The 16,088-nt window shown below is 38.1% G+C and overlaps 1 protein-coding gene across 4 annotated transcripts in view; it reads left to right on the plus strand.

The window, feature by feature from the left end:
* Positions 1–14,660, plus strand: part of LOC120767199 (ras-related and estrogen-regulated growth inhibitor) — a 39,776-nt gene extending 25,116 nt beyond the window's left edge. For all 4 annotated transcript variants that reach the window (XM_040093003.1, XM_040093000.1, XM_040093001.1 and 1 more), the window contains exons 2-7: positions 12,773–12,906; positions 13,057–13,193; positions 13,252–13,410; positions 13,675–13,827; positions 13,889–14,072; positions 14,135–14,660. In XM_040093003.1, coding sequence (XP_039948937.1) covers positions 12,798–12,906; positions 13,057–13,193; positions 13,252–13,410; positions 13,675–13,827; positions 13,889–14,072; positions 14,135–14,373 — 981 coding nt within the window. In that variant the 5' untranslated portion in view covers positions 12,773–12,797 and the 3' untranslated portion in view covers positions 14,374–14,660. The remainder of the gene's footprint in view (positions 1–12,772; positions 12,907–13,056; positions 13,194–13,251; positions 13,411–13,674; positions 13,828–13,888; positions 14,073–14,134) is intronic.
* The last annotated feature ends 1,428 nt before the right edge of the window (positions 14,661–16,088 follow it).

Consider the following 16,088-nt stretch of genomic DNA (forward strand, 5'->3'; position numbering starts at 1 on the left):
TATATTTCAAGATTTCATTTCGTTTCAGCAAAGAATAGGAAACGTTCATTTGGTATATTAAATCTTTCACAGGCACTTAATGTGGTACCCAAGTATCGAGCTTCTTTTTGTAGCCAGCCTTCTTTAAATGGTTCAAACCCGTTTGATGATGAATCTTAAGTTTCTTAGCGATGTCATGGCTGCTTATGTGACAGTCCTGATCAATCTTTTCCATAATTTCATCGACTTTTTCAACGATAGGTCGACCAGAGGGAGCGAGCGAACCATTATCGAACTGATACATCATCGTCTCCGTAAACTTCACAAATTTCATTGGTGACTTGCGCGGCGTTTTTCATTTTTTTACACAAAAATTTCAAAATATAGCGAATTTCTTCATTATTTTCAGTAATTTTTGAACAGCTGTAACTAACAAATAAATCTGTTGTGATTTGTAGTGGTTGTAGCACAGCTTGTGATCAGCACAATTCACTGCTGGGTTTATAAATATTCATGCCTAATTAAATTCGGAAATGCCATAAATCACTTGAATGGTTTAGTAATTAAACAGTTGCCTATGTTCATATACACATAGATACATACATACATATATACCATATATAAATACTCGTAATTGTTATGTTCATACAAACATTATTTGTTATCATGTAGAAGAACGTCGAATATTTACTTAGATATAACAATACTTCAGTTGTAGCTACATAATCTATGTGTCATAAATATACCCATTTATAACGAAATATACCTCAACAATTGTCGGAGGCTATAACAGAGAGCCTTGAGTACCCGATTAGCAATGTCGAGCACAGACAATGTCAAATCAGTAAAAGCATTTCTAATTTGGAAATGTTTCTTATAAAACTCTGAAATAGTTTATTAGCAATGTGAGAGCTTGCTATTTGTCAAATAGCTTCAGATGCATCAGCTGTTCCATCTAACAAGGATTTGAAATCACTTTTAAACAAAACGAGTGGTTTTACTACATTTGAGTTCCTTTTTCAATGTAAAATTTTCTTGGAAAAAATTTATTAATATTTTTACTCACCATAGTAAGACTAAACAAGCATGCTTCTTTGTTGCCCAAAGTGTTTACAGCAGCTTTTTGGAATTTATACAATTTATGCATTAAAAAACCCACATAATGTCACCGACCTTGTGTTCCAACAAATTGCTGCTCATTTAAAGTGACACATTGTGAACGCAATAGTTTGTTTCTTCGCTTGAATGACCTTAAAATTCCATTATATTTGAGTATGGGTATATTCTTATACATACTTATGTATGTGTACAAATAAATATATAGATCATACATGGATATCAAATAACTCAAGCAAGGAACTGTTTAACTCACAACTTATTATCTAAAATTCTGAATCTGTATAGATCAGATTACCCTAACTTAATAACCTCTTTTAATTGAATACGGTTTTAATCCGGTCCTTAGTAATCCTTATAACTACTTTCTACTGCCTTACAACCCCCAAATAAAGAAAACTTTGTCATACTTTATCAATTTTATTGATTCCCGAACAATTACCACATCTTCAAATAATTATTATTTCACATCGTGCCTAGTAGGTAGGTAGGTAAGAGTGCAGGCCTGTTGTCTTCGGGCTCAATTAGCACTGGCTGTGCCATCTTCGTAGACCTTTTATATCTGCTAACACGTTTCACCTTCTCTTTCCAACCATTTTGAGGTTTCGATGAAGCTACTTATGTCCGATATGCTTTTAGTAGAAATCCATTCAAGGTTGGTGCTTGATGGATTCCAAGTGTTTTGTGTCGGATCTGTGATAGGGCTGGGCATTCACAGAGAAAGTGGAAAATTGTTTCCTTGTTCCCTGCTCTTCCGCAGCCTCGGCAGATGTTGTTGTAGGGCATACCCATTTTCGACGCTTGTTCTCCAAATGACCAGTGCCCTGTTTTGGTAGCTGTTACTCTGTAGATACTTTTTCCTTTTCCTTTTTTTAATAAGTCATATGATGTTGTCATATGTAGGCCATAGTTGTTTAGTTATAATAAATTTTATAATACATATTTTTCCATCTGTTATTTACAACTTGTTGAAATTGTCTATTAATCTCTCTTTTGATCGATCCTAGTGGGCTTGGTATTAGCTCCACCTCGGATTCGTTAAGGAAAGCTCCTGCCTTTGCCAACTTGTCTGCTTTTTCGTTGCCGAAAATGTTCCTGTGGCCGGGAACCCAGATCAAGTCTAGGTGGAGCTTGTCTTTTATTGAGTTTTGAACCATTCAACAAAATTCATGGCAAAATTCTCTACATCAAGAAGAAATCTGTAAATAGTAAAACTTAGCTTCACAGCATATGTATATACATATATCGCTATGAAAAAATATATTTACATATGTATTTATTTTGACACTCATAGGATTTTATTATTTTTTTGGCGCCAAGTGTATGCATCTTTTAATACTGACAGGCCACGTGCTTGCATATGGGAAAATGTAATAAAGGGACATCTATCCTAACCGCAAGCTAGTTCAATCATTCAAAAACAAAGAGGTTATATACACTCATACATATTTACATAGTGAATATAAGTATTACTATGTTAAATAGCGGAAAATCAACTTCAGCAACTATTTCCTTCCACTATTTGTATAATACTTATTGCAGCCACAGAGACATGTACATACCTCGTAGGAAATATTATGCACATATATGCAAATGAAAGGGGGTTAGTTTCAAGGGTCGATTCAAAAACGATATAACTGAGTGTTGATCAAAAGGCTCTCAAAAATCGACAAAGAGCTTTAAGTCTGACAAAAATTTTTGAGGCATCCAATATCAATTCCATTTCGCCAAAGATATGAATACCTCGATGTTTTAGTCTCAGTCTTGCAAACGCTAGAAAATGGAGGAGGAAGTGCCCGGATGTATTCGCCTCACCTTCTTCCATACAACTTTAACAGATAGCATATGATAAGATTTTCTGCCTTCCCGCATGTTACGCCTATTGAACAATATCCCTTGATAACTCCTACAATTAGTGAAACATGAGCAAATAAGTGGTTCTCAAGCGTCCCACACTAGGTCAGTAGGTTTTCTTAGTCGTACAGGAACTAGTTGTTGACCAATACCTGTTAAGTTCACACGAAGTACAGAGATCCAACGCTAGAACGCAAGAGAACAACGAAGACCCAACTCGTTGCCAATCCGATGCAATCGGAACAGGGTTTTCCTCTCTTGTGACCTCATCGGCCCTGTTAAGCTCAGGCGAAGTCCAGAAAGCAGCGCTAGAACGCAATAGGACTACGGAGACCAAACTCATTGTCAATCCGATGTAATTGGAACAAGGGCGTCCTCTGTTGCGACCTCATCGGCTTTGCAGTTTGATGCTTTTGCTAGTGAGGACAGACACTCACTGTTTTTGAGTATACAGTTAGCGAGTTCAAAGCTAGTATTGCCATTCTACTATCGAAGTAAATCCTCACCTCTTTAAAGTGGTTGCACTTCGGTGCAATACATCCACTGCTACCTTAATAACAGCTACTTCTACTTAAAAAACGTTACAGTCACCCGGTAGCATTAAACAATGCTCCAAACTTCCGTCCAAGTTTCGACCTATCTATTAAAAGTTCACTGCGCCTCTTCTTCAGAGACTTCGCTCCAACCATCCGTCAAGGTTTCCACCTATCCCAGAAAAAGCTTACTGCGCCTCTTCTCCGGAGACTTCGCTCCACTTACATATACCTACGCGGTATATGAGCCAAAAGCTATCAGGATTAGACTCTGCGTTGTATTAATCTAAGTTTTTAAGGATTTAGTCGAAACGGAGAGGGTTTCAGAAGATCCAGTTTGGACTCTTTAATGTACCCAGCTTCCCTGAGTCCTGCAGCGACCTTCACAGCAATGCATCTGTCGGATAAATTAACGGATGCTATGTGTATGGAAGAGGACAAATAATTTGACTCAAAAAGTAAAGGATTTTTCATTTTCAAATGAATAATTTCTCATTATTTTTTACCCTTCAGTGATAGCAATGTTTTTGATAGACTTCACTCATCAATTCTTTAATCAAATAAACCTTTGTTACGAATTTCCTACAGTGCACATTTGCTATTCATTTAAATAACGACAGCTATGCAGAAAGTATAGTATGTTTCTATGTTTACAGTATATATGCTGATATGTATATGAATATAGTAGAGCATAGTGGGAAACTTTTCTGTGCTTGCGGCTTGTCCTGTGGCAAATAAACGCACCCACTCCGAATGTCATGCGTGGAATATTAAAAATGCTATGGACAATTAAGGCTATAAAAGTTTCATTTGGTTTTTCCGCTTGCAGCCTGAACAATTTGATTAAATGGTTGAGTAGAAGAAGGGCAACAAATAAACGATTAACACGCACTTGTATACATGCTCATATATTTTGAAATATATACAAATATACTCACATATATGTATGTATATATGCATAAAGCTGCAACATCTGGCTTTCGGTTGCTATAAATAGCCAAATCTTTATATTGTAAAGAATATAACTGTATTTCTGATAAAATTGTTGTTGAAGTTTGTATTTATTGCTCTTCTGTTGATGAAAAGATGCAACTTGAAATTGCCGGCAGCAATTACAAATTAAGTTAAGAGGCTTAATGTTTGCGGCAACCAAGTTTAAACGTCACGTATACGCCATGGTCGCCAAGAGCAAATCTTTTTTATTATGCGCATTCAGTTATCAATGGCGGTTTGTGTGTAGTTGTTAAGTGGCATATTCAATAGCTGTAATAAGTTGCTTTATTGCTTTGGTAGTATAAAATTCGGATATAAAGTATTAATATGATGAAGTTGGTTTTGCTAGTAGATATGGTATATGCAATTTAATATCAAATAAAGCTACTTAAGACTTTGTTCTTCAGCGTTTGTCTTATCTTACATTACAGTCACTGTACTTGGCAGAGTTATTATTGTGCGGCATCGAAACACATTGTAGCGGTTATAATAAATGTAGGATCTTATACAATAAATATGTAGAGATTTTTGTTTATTTTTATACCCTGAAATGGGTACTCGTATATTAAGTTTGCCACGTATCTTGTAATACCAAAACAGAGAACGTCTTCAGAAAAATTCAAATTTAGAGAACTCAGCCAATTAACTGGTGCCTAGCACATATTGTGAAAAGTAGAGTTGGATGAAGCACCCGGTTGGCTTCTGGAAAGCGTCTCGGGAAGTAGAAGGAATAAGCGAGCAATACTCTCTGAAAGGCCCATCCACCTTTGATATATAATATACCCAGCTACCATTTCTGCGCCGGTCGCAGCTTTTTGTCCCAACGCGCACTTTTTTGGAGAGAAATCTTCGCATTCCTTCATCTACGCACCTGACGACTGCCGGATATACTCTGGGGGACGTGTTGGTAGATGGCGATTCTACATACATTCTCGCAATCTCCTTTCTAGAACTGGCAACGTCAAGGGGGCAACTCTTCCAAGGAGGTGTTGTCGCGATCTGGCGCTGACCGACCGTGAAGTGAACGGTAGAGAGTAATAGGTGAGCGCTACCACTTACAAACTCTAGGAATAAGTACGCGACTATATCCATAACAGCGCCTTCTGAGGTGTTGCCGTATTAGAGTATCTCCCACACACTCGTACTCATTTCCGTGTTTTGTTTAGCTAACATGCTCAGTGCCGAATCAGAGGACATTACGGCCACTGTACTCCAAATGAAGATGTGAGTGTTCACGATTCTAGGGCCGCCTCGTTACGCACAAGATGCGGTTTGGAGTTATCACATAGCAACCAGAAGACTTCCATTTGATCAGGTCCATTAGACCATCGCTGAAGATCACCTTAAACAGAAGCTGTTGTTCCATCGACAAGCTCCTTCTGGGTCCGCCAGTGTCAATTATGTCGTAGTTGAAGAGACTGGTCGCCTCCGCATATAGGCTTCCTGTACTCCTGCGCCTTGTAACTGGTAATTTTCTTCTTGAGCGTCCTTGAAACTGATGATCCGCTATCCGCTCAGTCGGTCGTATACAAGAGACGTGCTGCTTTGATCTTTTGAAGCATTTAGCAGCCGCAGATATTTTTAGGAGTATACCTGACTCCAAAAATGTCTTATTTTTGGGAAGGGTTCCACTATCCTGAGGACTGGGTGCAGCAAAAATCTATCCACCCAGCGGCTCCGGAGCGTTTCCAGTCTTACGGACAGGCTTCCCATATCCTATTGAAATATCAGTTGCCACGGCCGAAGTCGTGGTTGGATTACTACTTGCGGGGTTGCCACCTGGAGTATTAATTCCTGCGCTATCACGGTCGATCATATTGATTGATTGTATTTTATACTTTTGATAAAGGTTTTCAGAGAGTATTGGATGGGGCTTTCAGAGAGTATTGCTCGCTTATTCTTTCTACTTTCCGAGACGCTTTCCAGAAACCAATCAGGGTGCCTCAACGAACTTTACACGTGCATGGGACCGGCTAATTGGCGAAGTTCTCGAAGTTTGAATTTGAATTTGATTCTGAAACTTTGTTAAATATAAAATAGTTCTAGAAAATTATGCTTAACGTATTGAAATAATCCTCATATATTCCACATACCATCAACAAATTGAAAAAAAACAGTATTCAGTTCTATTCCCTATTCCTCAAAGTACATCCGTTTATTTGTTTTAAATTCTCGATATGAGTATTTGTGTAATCGACTTACATTGGGCTGACGGTTTTGGGAACAAATTTTATTGTGTAACTTAAAATTAAGCCGAAAGTTGGTGGAATATACTCCAAGGTCGAATTTTTACTAACTATGTAAATATCACTTGTACTTTAAAAGAAGACTGATTCTTTCCTTCATATATGCTTATAGCTCGCATGAAGTTTTTATGAAAAATGTTATTTCAAGTTGGAATTTGGTTTTCTTCAACCCTTTTCTTCCTTTATTTGTTTCAAATTACGGAAAGACTAACTCTCTGATTTCTGACTGTGGCGAAATTCTATCACAGTTGCTTTCCATGCAAATACTCACATATAGAGGATATGAACAACATTGTGGATATTCTTTTACTGCAAATCACGTGTACCTATTTATATACACATTCCAACGTATGTATATATACATACATGTATGTAGGCACAAAGTATATCCATTACAATTACAAGTATATCTGTATGCACACCTCGGCCTTCCGCCAACAAACAGGAAATCCCTTTGAGTGAAAAAGGACACGCGTGAATATCAGTTGACATTATTGCATTTTTGAATTGGGGCAGACAAGCATTCCAAGGCACGCCAACGCCAAAGCTAAAGCCTTGAATATTTCAATACCGCCGGCCGACCATGCGACCAACCAGCCAACCCGCCAACAGCTGTCAGGCCTTCACAGACAACGCCGTGGCATTGCGGTAAAGTGTCCTATCTCTGAGCCGGCCGAAAACAGCGAGCACAGGACATAGCTAAAACATACACCATGTATATTCATTAAAATGTCTAAGTGTGTATGAGTATGTGTGCATATGGATTATATTTGAAAAACATTTTTGTAACATTTTTGTAAATGTGAATTTCAGCGAAGGATGGGTGGGTATGTGCGTGTTTATTGCGAAATGTTCATTTTAGCGACATACGCGCCATTGAAACAGAGAACTTGCGGTACAAAGTGGGTGTAATGTTGCGAAATTTAATGGCTTACAAAAAAATACAAGAAGTTTGTAATGTTAGAAAGCACATAAAGGCAATAAAATGCAGAAAAATGGTTTGCTGTAGTGTATATTATTACTTGTATAAGTTTTCACATACATACATATAATTAAGGCGCTACTGGAACCTCTTAAATATTGTATAACGTTTCCTTACATAAAAAACAACAAAAAAATGCTATATACAAGATTCATATGTTCGTTGCTATTTTATAGTATTTTTCATAATAGAAAATTACGATGAAAGACCATCATAAAAGAAGTTTATTCGAAGAAGAACATATTTGTCAGAGATACATATTTTCCTGTCTTTGATTAGTTGAATGCAAGTCGTCTCCTTAAAAGATAAGTCAATGTGTTTAAACCTAACATTCAGAAGATATGCGCTTAGATTACACAACTGGCGATTGGATCTTGCGAAATAGACAATCAGAAGTTTGAAAAAAATAGAAATAAAAGTTTTGCGCCTTAATTGAAAATTAATTTTGGTTGTACAAATTGCTGATATCAGAAAGCTCAATGAATGAAACCCAGTCATATGAGCACCGAAGACCATAAATTCCGTGGACCAAAAAAGTCCGTTACTCTTCCTCTTGAATGACCGTAAAATTAAGCTGAAATGAGACTTCAGCAATTTCCTCCAGAGCTCAATCGACAGTCCTTCATGTGGACTGCACCAGCTGAACTGAATCCAAACTAACGAAATCGCAAGGAGCAATCTTCAACGACAAAAGACTATTATCGAGGTTCCCTACTTTTTTAAGGAAAAAACACAGAGACTTCAAACCAATACGGAATGTTTATTATCATTCGAAAAAACTCTCTTTGGCATGTATTTTTTTGAAGAGTTGCTGCTGACATTTGAAAGAGATAAATGTCAGCAGCTACGTCTTAGATGGTTCATTTATTGATTCGATAACTCGTTCGAGCATTTCGACTGGTAACTGGCGAATGACATGAGTGATGTTTGGCTCCAAGGTCTGAATCGAAGTGGGATTGTCCGCATAGACTAAAGCCTAAAGTCCATGTCCCCATAGGAAAAAGACGAACGGTGTGATATCACAAGGACTTGGTGGCCAATCGACCGGCCCAAAACGTGAAATTATTAGTATTATTTCAATAAATCCATTGATTGATGCAATATGTGGAAAGTGGCGCCGTCTTGTTGAAACTAAATGTCGCCGAGATTATGAGCTTCAATTTCAGGCATGAAATAGTCGATTATCATGGTGCTATTACGGTCGCCATTGCCGGGAACGTTCTCGCCAGCATCAGTTTTGAAGAAATATGGATCAATGATTCCACCGACAGACAAACCACACCAAACCGTTGTTTTTTCTGTATGAAATGGCAGCTCTTGAATCGCTTCAGATTGCTCTTCGTCCCAAATGTGGCAATTTTACTTGTTTACATACTCATTAAGCCAGAAATGGGTCTTATCGCTCAGCAAAATGTTACTCGAAAACGTCGGATCTTCTTGGAAGTTTGCAAGAGCTCAAAGAGCGAAGCGATTCTACTTGAGAAAGTCGAGTGTCTTCAGTTCTTGCACAAGATGTATTGTGTACACTTTTAATTTAAGGTCTCGACATGCGCCAAATCGTTCCGTACGTCAGTCCGTGTTGCTGCGAACAGCGCCGAATCGACTCTCTACGGTCTTCGTGTATACTTTAAACCACGGCTAGTATCTTTTCTTCACTGCAGGCTGGTCGTGATCTATTCGGTCGAATATTATCCAATGATGAATGCTGGGTGTCAAAATGGGTACTGATGTTGCGAATAGTACATATGTACGTTCGTGTTGCCGATTATGTTGACCATAAGTTGAGCGAAGCGCGCGAAACACATTCTTTACAGAATCTGAACCATCTTGGAATAAAATTTTGTTTTCTTTGGGATTAAAAAATTAAAATCTAATTTTGACTTAAAATATTAAAATTTACTTTTAAATTCAAAATTGTGCAACCCAGGCCCAGACAATATACTTATGTATATATGTATGTATATACATACATATGTAAGTATGAAGGTTCTAATATCAACCTGCGAGGATGAAAAAACTTAAGTGTGTGAGCTTAGCCATGCAATATTGGTAAACATCTGTGCCTCATCATAGTACATAGATACATATGTACATGCATACTTAAACTGTATATAAAAATTTCTTCGAATACTTACATTGCTTCTATCAAGTTTTAATACCAAATTTACTTTTCTAAGCCCTTTTTTATCTAGTTAGTTCGTAGGAGTCTTACCCAGCCTTTGCTTCATCTATCATTAATGTCTGATATACTTGAACTTAAGTACATTCATATACATACATAGTAAGAACATACATATGTATGTATGCATGTACATACGTAGACTTAAGAAGCGTAATTTATTAAATATTCAAATGTGACTTCTTATGCCATATTCCCAAAGCAACACTTTCGCCAACAATTCAATACTCGTTTATATTCAGTAGTCTCGGAGTTCATTAGTATGAGAGTACAAATGTAGATACATACATACATATATGTATGTATATGTAGATATTTATATTGGTATATTTAAACTCATGTATGCTGAAATGTACCGTTATATGCATACATCTTGACTAATATTAATCAAGTACTCACATTTGCAGACAGCTGTTCACACATTGATATCTACTACTCACATATGTTTGTAAATATGTATGAGTGCACATGGCTTCTGTTCTCGGAATGATGAGCCCGTTATATTGTAATCAATGAAAAACGCATCTGATATTTTCCACTTGTAAATGCAAATGCAAAAAATAGCAATGTATGCCTGTATTTATCTATACTCATATTCACACACAAATGTTTCTATGTATTTAAAGAATATGCGAAAATCTAACCTACAAAACGCAGGACTATTTCATGTACTAGGACAAGACCACGCTACGTTGTAACCAATACTTATGACCGAAGTGGTCTAAACATATGGAAAAATATAGTTACATTAGAATTGCGATGTTATAGCACATGACCACCTTTGCTCCAACGATAGGGCCAACTACGGAACTACTTGTTTAGTCCAACTCCACTTTCATTAGACAATCAATTATTATAAATTATTGCACCATGTTTTTTACTTTGTATTGCACTTTGTATCGCAGGTGATACTCTTGGCAATAATCTACACCAACTTTCTTGAAAATATCTTGTCAAATGAAAAAGTTCACTCTAAACGAACTTAATTTGGATCGGTCACTTTGTATGGCAGATATATTCTATAGTGGTCCTAACTGAACAATATAGCTGGTTGGCAGCTGACCTATAAATATAAAAAAGCAGACACCGGGCCTGCCCAAAATTCCGCTGACTGTTAAACCGTGAGGTGATATCATTTAAAAGTCATAAGGTAACCCCACGCGAAACTGGCTGCCAGATGACTTTATATAACTAAAACATGCACCAGGCCTGGCCAGTTCTTGGGTACCTCTCGCGCCTCGATGTGGTTAGAAGGCCTCATGGGAAACTTGCTGCCTGGTAGCTCTATAAAAAGAATGCAGTCACTATGCCAGACCAGTGCTTAGGTGGCTCTCGCGCCGCGATGTGATGTCCATTAAAAGCCATAAGGCGACTTACGATAAGCTGGGTGCCATTTTGCTCTTTATAAGTAAAGTAGGCACCGTAGCTGGTCAATGCTTAGGTGACTCACAAGCCGCGATGTGATGTGATTTTAAAGTCACAAGGTGACCTCAGGTGAAGCTGGCTCCCAGCTAGCTCTATAAAAGAAAAGCAGACATGGTGCATGACTAGTGCTTAGAGGACTCTCACGACGTGATGTGATGTGATTGGAAAGTCTCAAAGTGACTTCAGGAGAGTTGGCTGCCAACTAGATTTTAATAAGTATAGCAGGCACCTTGTTTGATCAGTGCTTAGGTGAATCTCGCACCTATGTAGATGTAATGTAAGCAGGCACCGTGAGGTGATTTAAAAGTCATCAGGTGTACTTAGGTGACTCTCATGTTGCGATGCGATGTGATTTAAAAGTCCCGAGATGACTTCAGAGGAAGCTGGCTGCCAGCTAGCTCTATATAAATTAAGCAGGCACCGTGCCAAGCCAGTGTTTGACGACTCATGCGCATTGATATGATGTGATTTAAAAGATATGAGGTGACCTCAATCGAAACTAGATGCCTACTATCTTTATAAAAGAAAAGCTGGCACCGTTCAATATAATGGCTTAGCAGGTATCGTGACCTGCCTAGTGCTTAGGTGACTCTCACGCCGCGATGTGATATAACAGTTTCGTCAAAGATTGCATTATTTCCTTAGACCATAACCCATGCCAAATTTCGTGAAAATATCTCGCGAGTGAAAAGATTTTCCATTGAAGCATTTGATTCAGATCATTACCCAAATCGACGAAAAAAGTCGTACGAAAAAAAATTTTATTGAGAAAGACGCGCCCCCTATATGCGTTTAGGTATGTAACCAGTTCTGCTTCCATCCGTAGTCCATTTGGACCACCAGGTCATTACATTTTTATAGGGTATTTAACATATGTAGATACTTACATATGTATGTTTTTATATCAATATAGTCGCCACTATACTGAGAAGGGGTAAATATTGGACGATGTTGTAGTAAACATTAATGTAATATGCGTGACAAAGATTCAATGAGCTATAAACTTGAGCGAAAAGCAACAAGGGGGAGATATTATCGTGAATGACTGAAAATAGGAAAATGGAAAAAAATCTATTCCATTCACCACTTCTCTGTTTGTTATATTTCAGCTCTGATGTCTTAACACACTTGAGTCCGGTCGCTTTGTCACAATAATTTGCTCAATGTGCCGAGTGAAAACAAGTATTGGAATCGGAATTTAAAAAATAAGATTCAACTTTCCTCGATATCATTATGACACGAACAAATTTCACGTTTACTGTAAGATTATCTTAGAGTCTTATAGATCAAAGCTTCAATCCAAAAACTATTTAAACTAAATGCTTTACTCCCATTCCATTAAAATTGAAGGCGGAAGCTCTTGTCATTTTAATACAACTGAAGTCCGAACTTATAGTTTATAGACCACATTATTGGAAACGAGCAAAATAATACTTTCAATTTTGTCTTTGTTTTTATTTTTAAGGTCTTTAAAAATCATTTTTCCCACAATGAATACCACTTCACCCAAGTCATCGCTAGCCAAATTGGGTATACACACAACCAAGCATAAATCCCTGAAGGTGATGGTGTTGGGACAAAGCGGTGTTGGAAAATCTGGTAAGTTCAATAAACAGTTAATACTTTGTGTACTATACAATGTGTCAAAAGCGTTAACCTCAACCCACCTAACCTCAATTTTCTGATCTTATACGCTTTCAAAGGTAGCGCTCACTTATTTCTGAAATTTTTTTTTTGAACTACCTACAGCTATGGTTGTAAGATTCATTACTAGACGATTCATTGGTGAATATGATCCCAATCTAGAGAAGGTCTACACCCACAACACCACTTTTGACAATGAGCTCATACAGTTTGATATACTGGACGCAGCTGGGCAACCCAATGTGAGCATACATGTAACTTATTTTCTCAATAACTTCTATTTAAACTGTCTACTTTCAGAAAGAAGATTGCGTCAGTTTGGACACAAACATACGTTGGGCGGACGCCTTCATACTAATGTACTCGGTGACCGATAAGTGTAGTTTTGATGAATGTAATCGACTGAAATTTTTAATCAACTATAATAAAAGGAGACGTAAACTTGGATCCAATAGCAAGGTGCGTAAAAAGATTGAAAGAATATTGAATGTATAAGTATCGAAGTGAAGCTGATGAGGCTCTAGCACTGAAACGAAAGATTTACTACAGTTACGTGGACGCGCCATAACGAATTCCCGAAAATTTTTTAGAGCGAAAACGACTGAGTATTAGTTCCAACGCTAGTATTAGTCATTTTTTACTGAGAATTCTTAAACCTTAAAATTATTATTGCCGACATTTTCATTTTGGAGGCTCTCATAACACATTTCCACCACCCCACAGGATTCGCTCTCGGATGTGCCAGTAATATTGGTGGGCAACAAAACGGATCAAACGGGCGATCGTATGGTGAGCATTGAGGAGGGCCAACGACGTTTTCGTGATCTAACATGTGTCTGCTTCCATGAGATCTCTGTCCGCGAGAGTGTCGATCAAGTATATTTATAAAATTAATAAAATTTCTCATTCAAATATTTACTATGTGTAAATCCAAAAGGTTCAGGCAGTGTTTCGTGACATATTTCGCTTTTGGCGTGTCTTCAGCAAGTTTCCCAAACTGAAACGTTCCACCAGCGACGTACAAAATGCTTCCGATTCAGCGTTGAGCCCCGATTCGGGTTGCTCCTTCTACGATCCGTCATCGTATAACAGTGAAACACGTAGATCCTTTTTCATAAATGGTAAGACTACCAATCAAATATATGTATATATGTATATCTTAGAAATAAACATATCGTTGAAGCCAACACCTGCCTGGAGGAGACCGATCACACAGAATCCACAGATGAGCTCGGTTCCGGTAGCCTATGCAGCTCTCGTTGCGAAATAGATACACCATTCCGCAGTAGAGCTTCCACAGATGGCACATTATTGTCGCGTCCACGTCGCTGGCGTTATCCACCACCCGGTTGTCTAGCACACACCAATCGTGTCGAACGTCGCATGAGCATCTCAACTCGTGGCAGCAACGCCAGCTATTGACTACTAATGCATCACTGAGTGGCGCTCGGTTTCAATAGCAAGCAGTAGTTGCTGTGACAAGATTTGATTATTTACACTATTACAAGGCTTTGAAGGTTCAATATGCTAAATGGGGGCGCGTTGCACGCTTATTGATAGACTATTTGTTATAAAATGTAAATTATTTATTACGATTACATTAAGATATAACTACATATGTATGTAATGCTGATGTTTTATACATGTATTTTTCTATGTACTGATTGTATGTATTTATGAGATAAGTATTTATTAAAGGTTTCATAGATGTATTGACCCTTATATTTACATATACATACATATATACTTGCTTGTAAGAATGAATAATAAAACTTAAAAAGAACTTTTCTTGGCTTTCGAGCGTTTTCTGGTGGAGATCGTTTTGTTTCGATCGCGTGTGTGAGTGATCGATCCACGATTTTTAAGAAAAATTTAAAAAGACCAATATCTGCGAAGGAAATCGCAAAGTGAAATGAAAGTTAGGTTGGCTGCTGAATACGATGATCTCATACGTGGTGGCCGTCCAGAATTGGCTTAACGAGTTTCAAAGTGGTCGCTCCTTTTCTTAATTAACCAAGCCCAGCTGCCCCGAAAAACCATGATTTCGTTTTATTGAAAAATCAAACGAAACAGAAAACACTTCTGCGTCGCTTATTCAACGTCAACGTAACAAGGTCGATTGGTATAAACCTAAGACCAAGGAACCGTCAAAACTCTGGTCTGCAGCTGAAGAATCTGTTCCGGAGAAGACAAAGACCATGCTATCGGTCAGAAAGGTGATGGTAACCGTTTTGTGACATTCCCAAAGTGCGATCTAACGGGCTTTTTCGTCCTGTCAATTCAACAATTGAGCGTCTAGTGGAAAAATTTTTATCCACAGGCACAGTACAAAATGTTGCTGTGCCAATGAGACAAAAAAGTGCCCGTAGTGTCGAGAATATTGCTGCCGCTAGTGCATCAATTCAGTAAGACCCAAATCAGTCTCTCACACGACGTTCTCAAGTGTTGGACAAGAACTGAAGCCACTTGACTATCGGAATTGGCGTATGTTTGTGAATTGGGCTGAGCAACAACTGAAAAAAGATCCGGATTTTCATCGAAAAATCATCTTCAGCGGTGAAGCTCATTTCTGGCTGAATGGTTTCGTCAAAAAGCTAAATATGCGTTATTGATCGGCAGCAATCCACACGTACTCCGTGAACCACCATTGCATCCCGAAAAAATTACGATTAGGTATGGTTTAAAGGCCGGCGGCGTCTTTGGGCCGTACTTCTTCCGTGATGATCAAGTCCGGCACGTTACTGTGAATGGGAATCACTACCACTCAATGATAACCGAATATTTTTTGGCCCAATTACATGATATGAACTTGTTCAATATTTAGTTGCAACAGGACGGCGCCACAAGCTACACAGCGAATGTCACATTCGGTTTATTGAAAACCAAATTTAGTGAACGTGTTATCTCACGAAATGGCCTAGTCAGTTGGCCGCTTCGGTCGTGCGATTTATGCTGTTAGACTATTTCCTGTGGGGCTACGTCAAGTCTATGGTTTATGCCAACAAGCCAGTGATGATTGATGAAGTTCGTACGAATGTCGAACGTGAAATTATGGCATATTTGAACACCTTCTTATCGCTTGCAAATTTGAAAAAATCCCTGACCGGATAAAAAATCGAGTCAAATAAAGAGTTAGC

Source organism: Bactrocera tryoni, chromosome 2, assembly GCF_016617805.1.
Source record: "Bactrocera tryoni isolate S06 chromosome 2, CSIRO_BtryS06_freeze2, whole genome shotgun sequence".
Classification (NCBI taxonomy): domain Eukaryota; kingdom Metazoa; phylum Arthropoda; class Insecta; order Diptera; family Tephritidae; genus Bactrocera; species Bactrocera tryoni.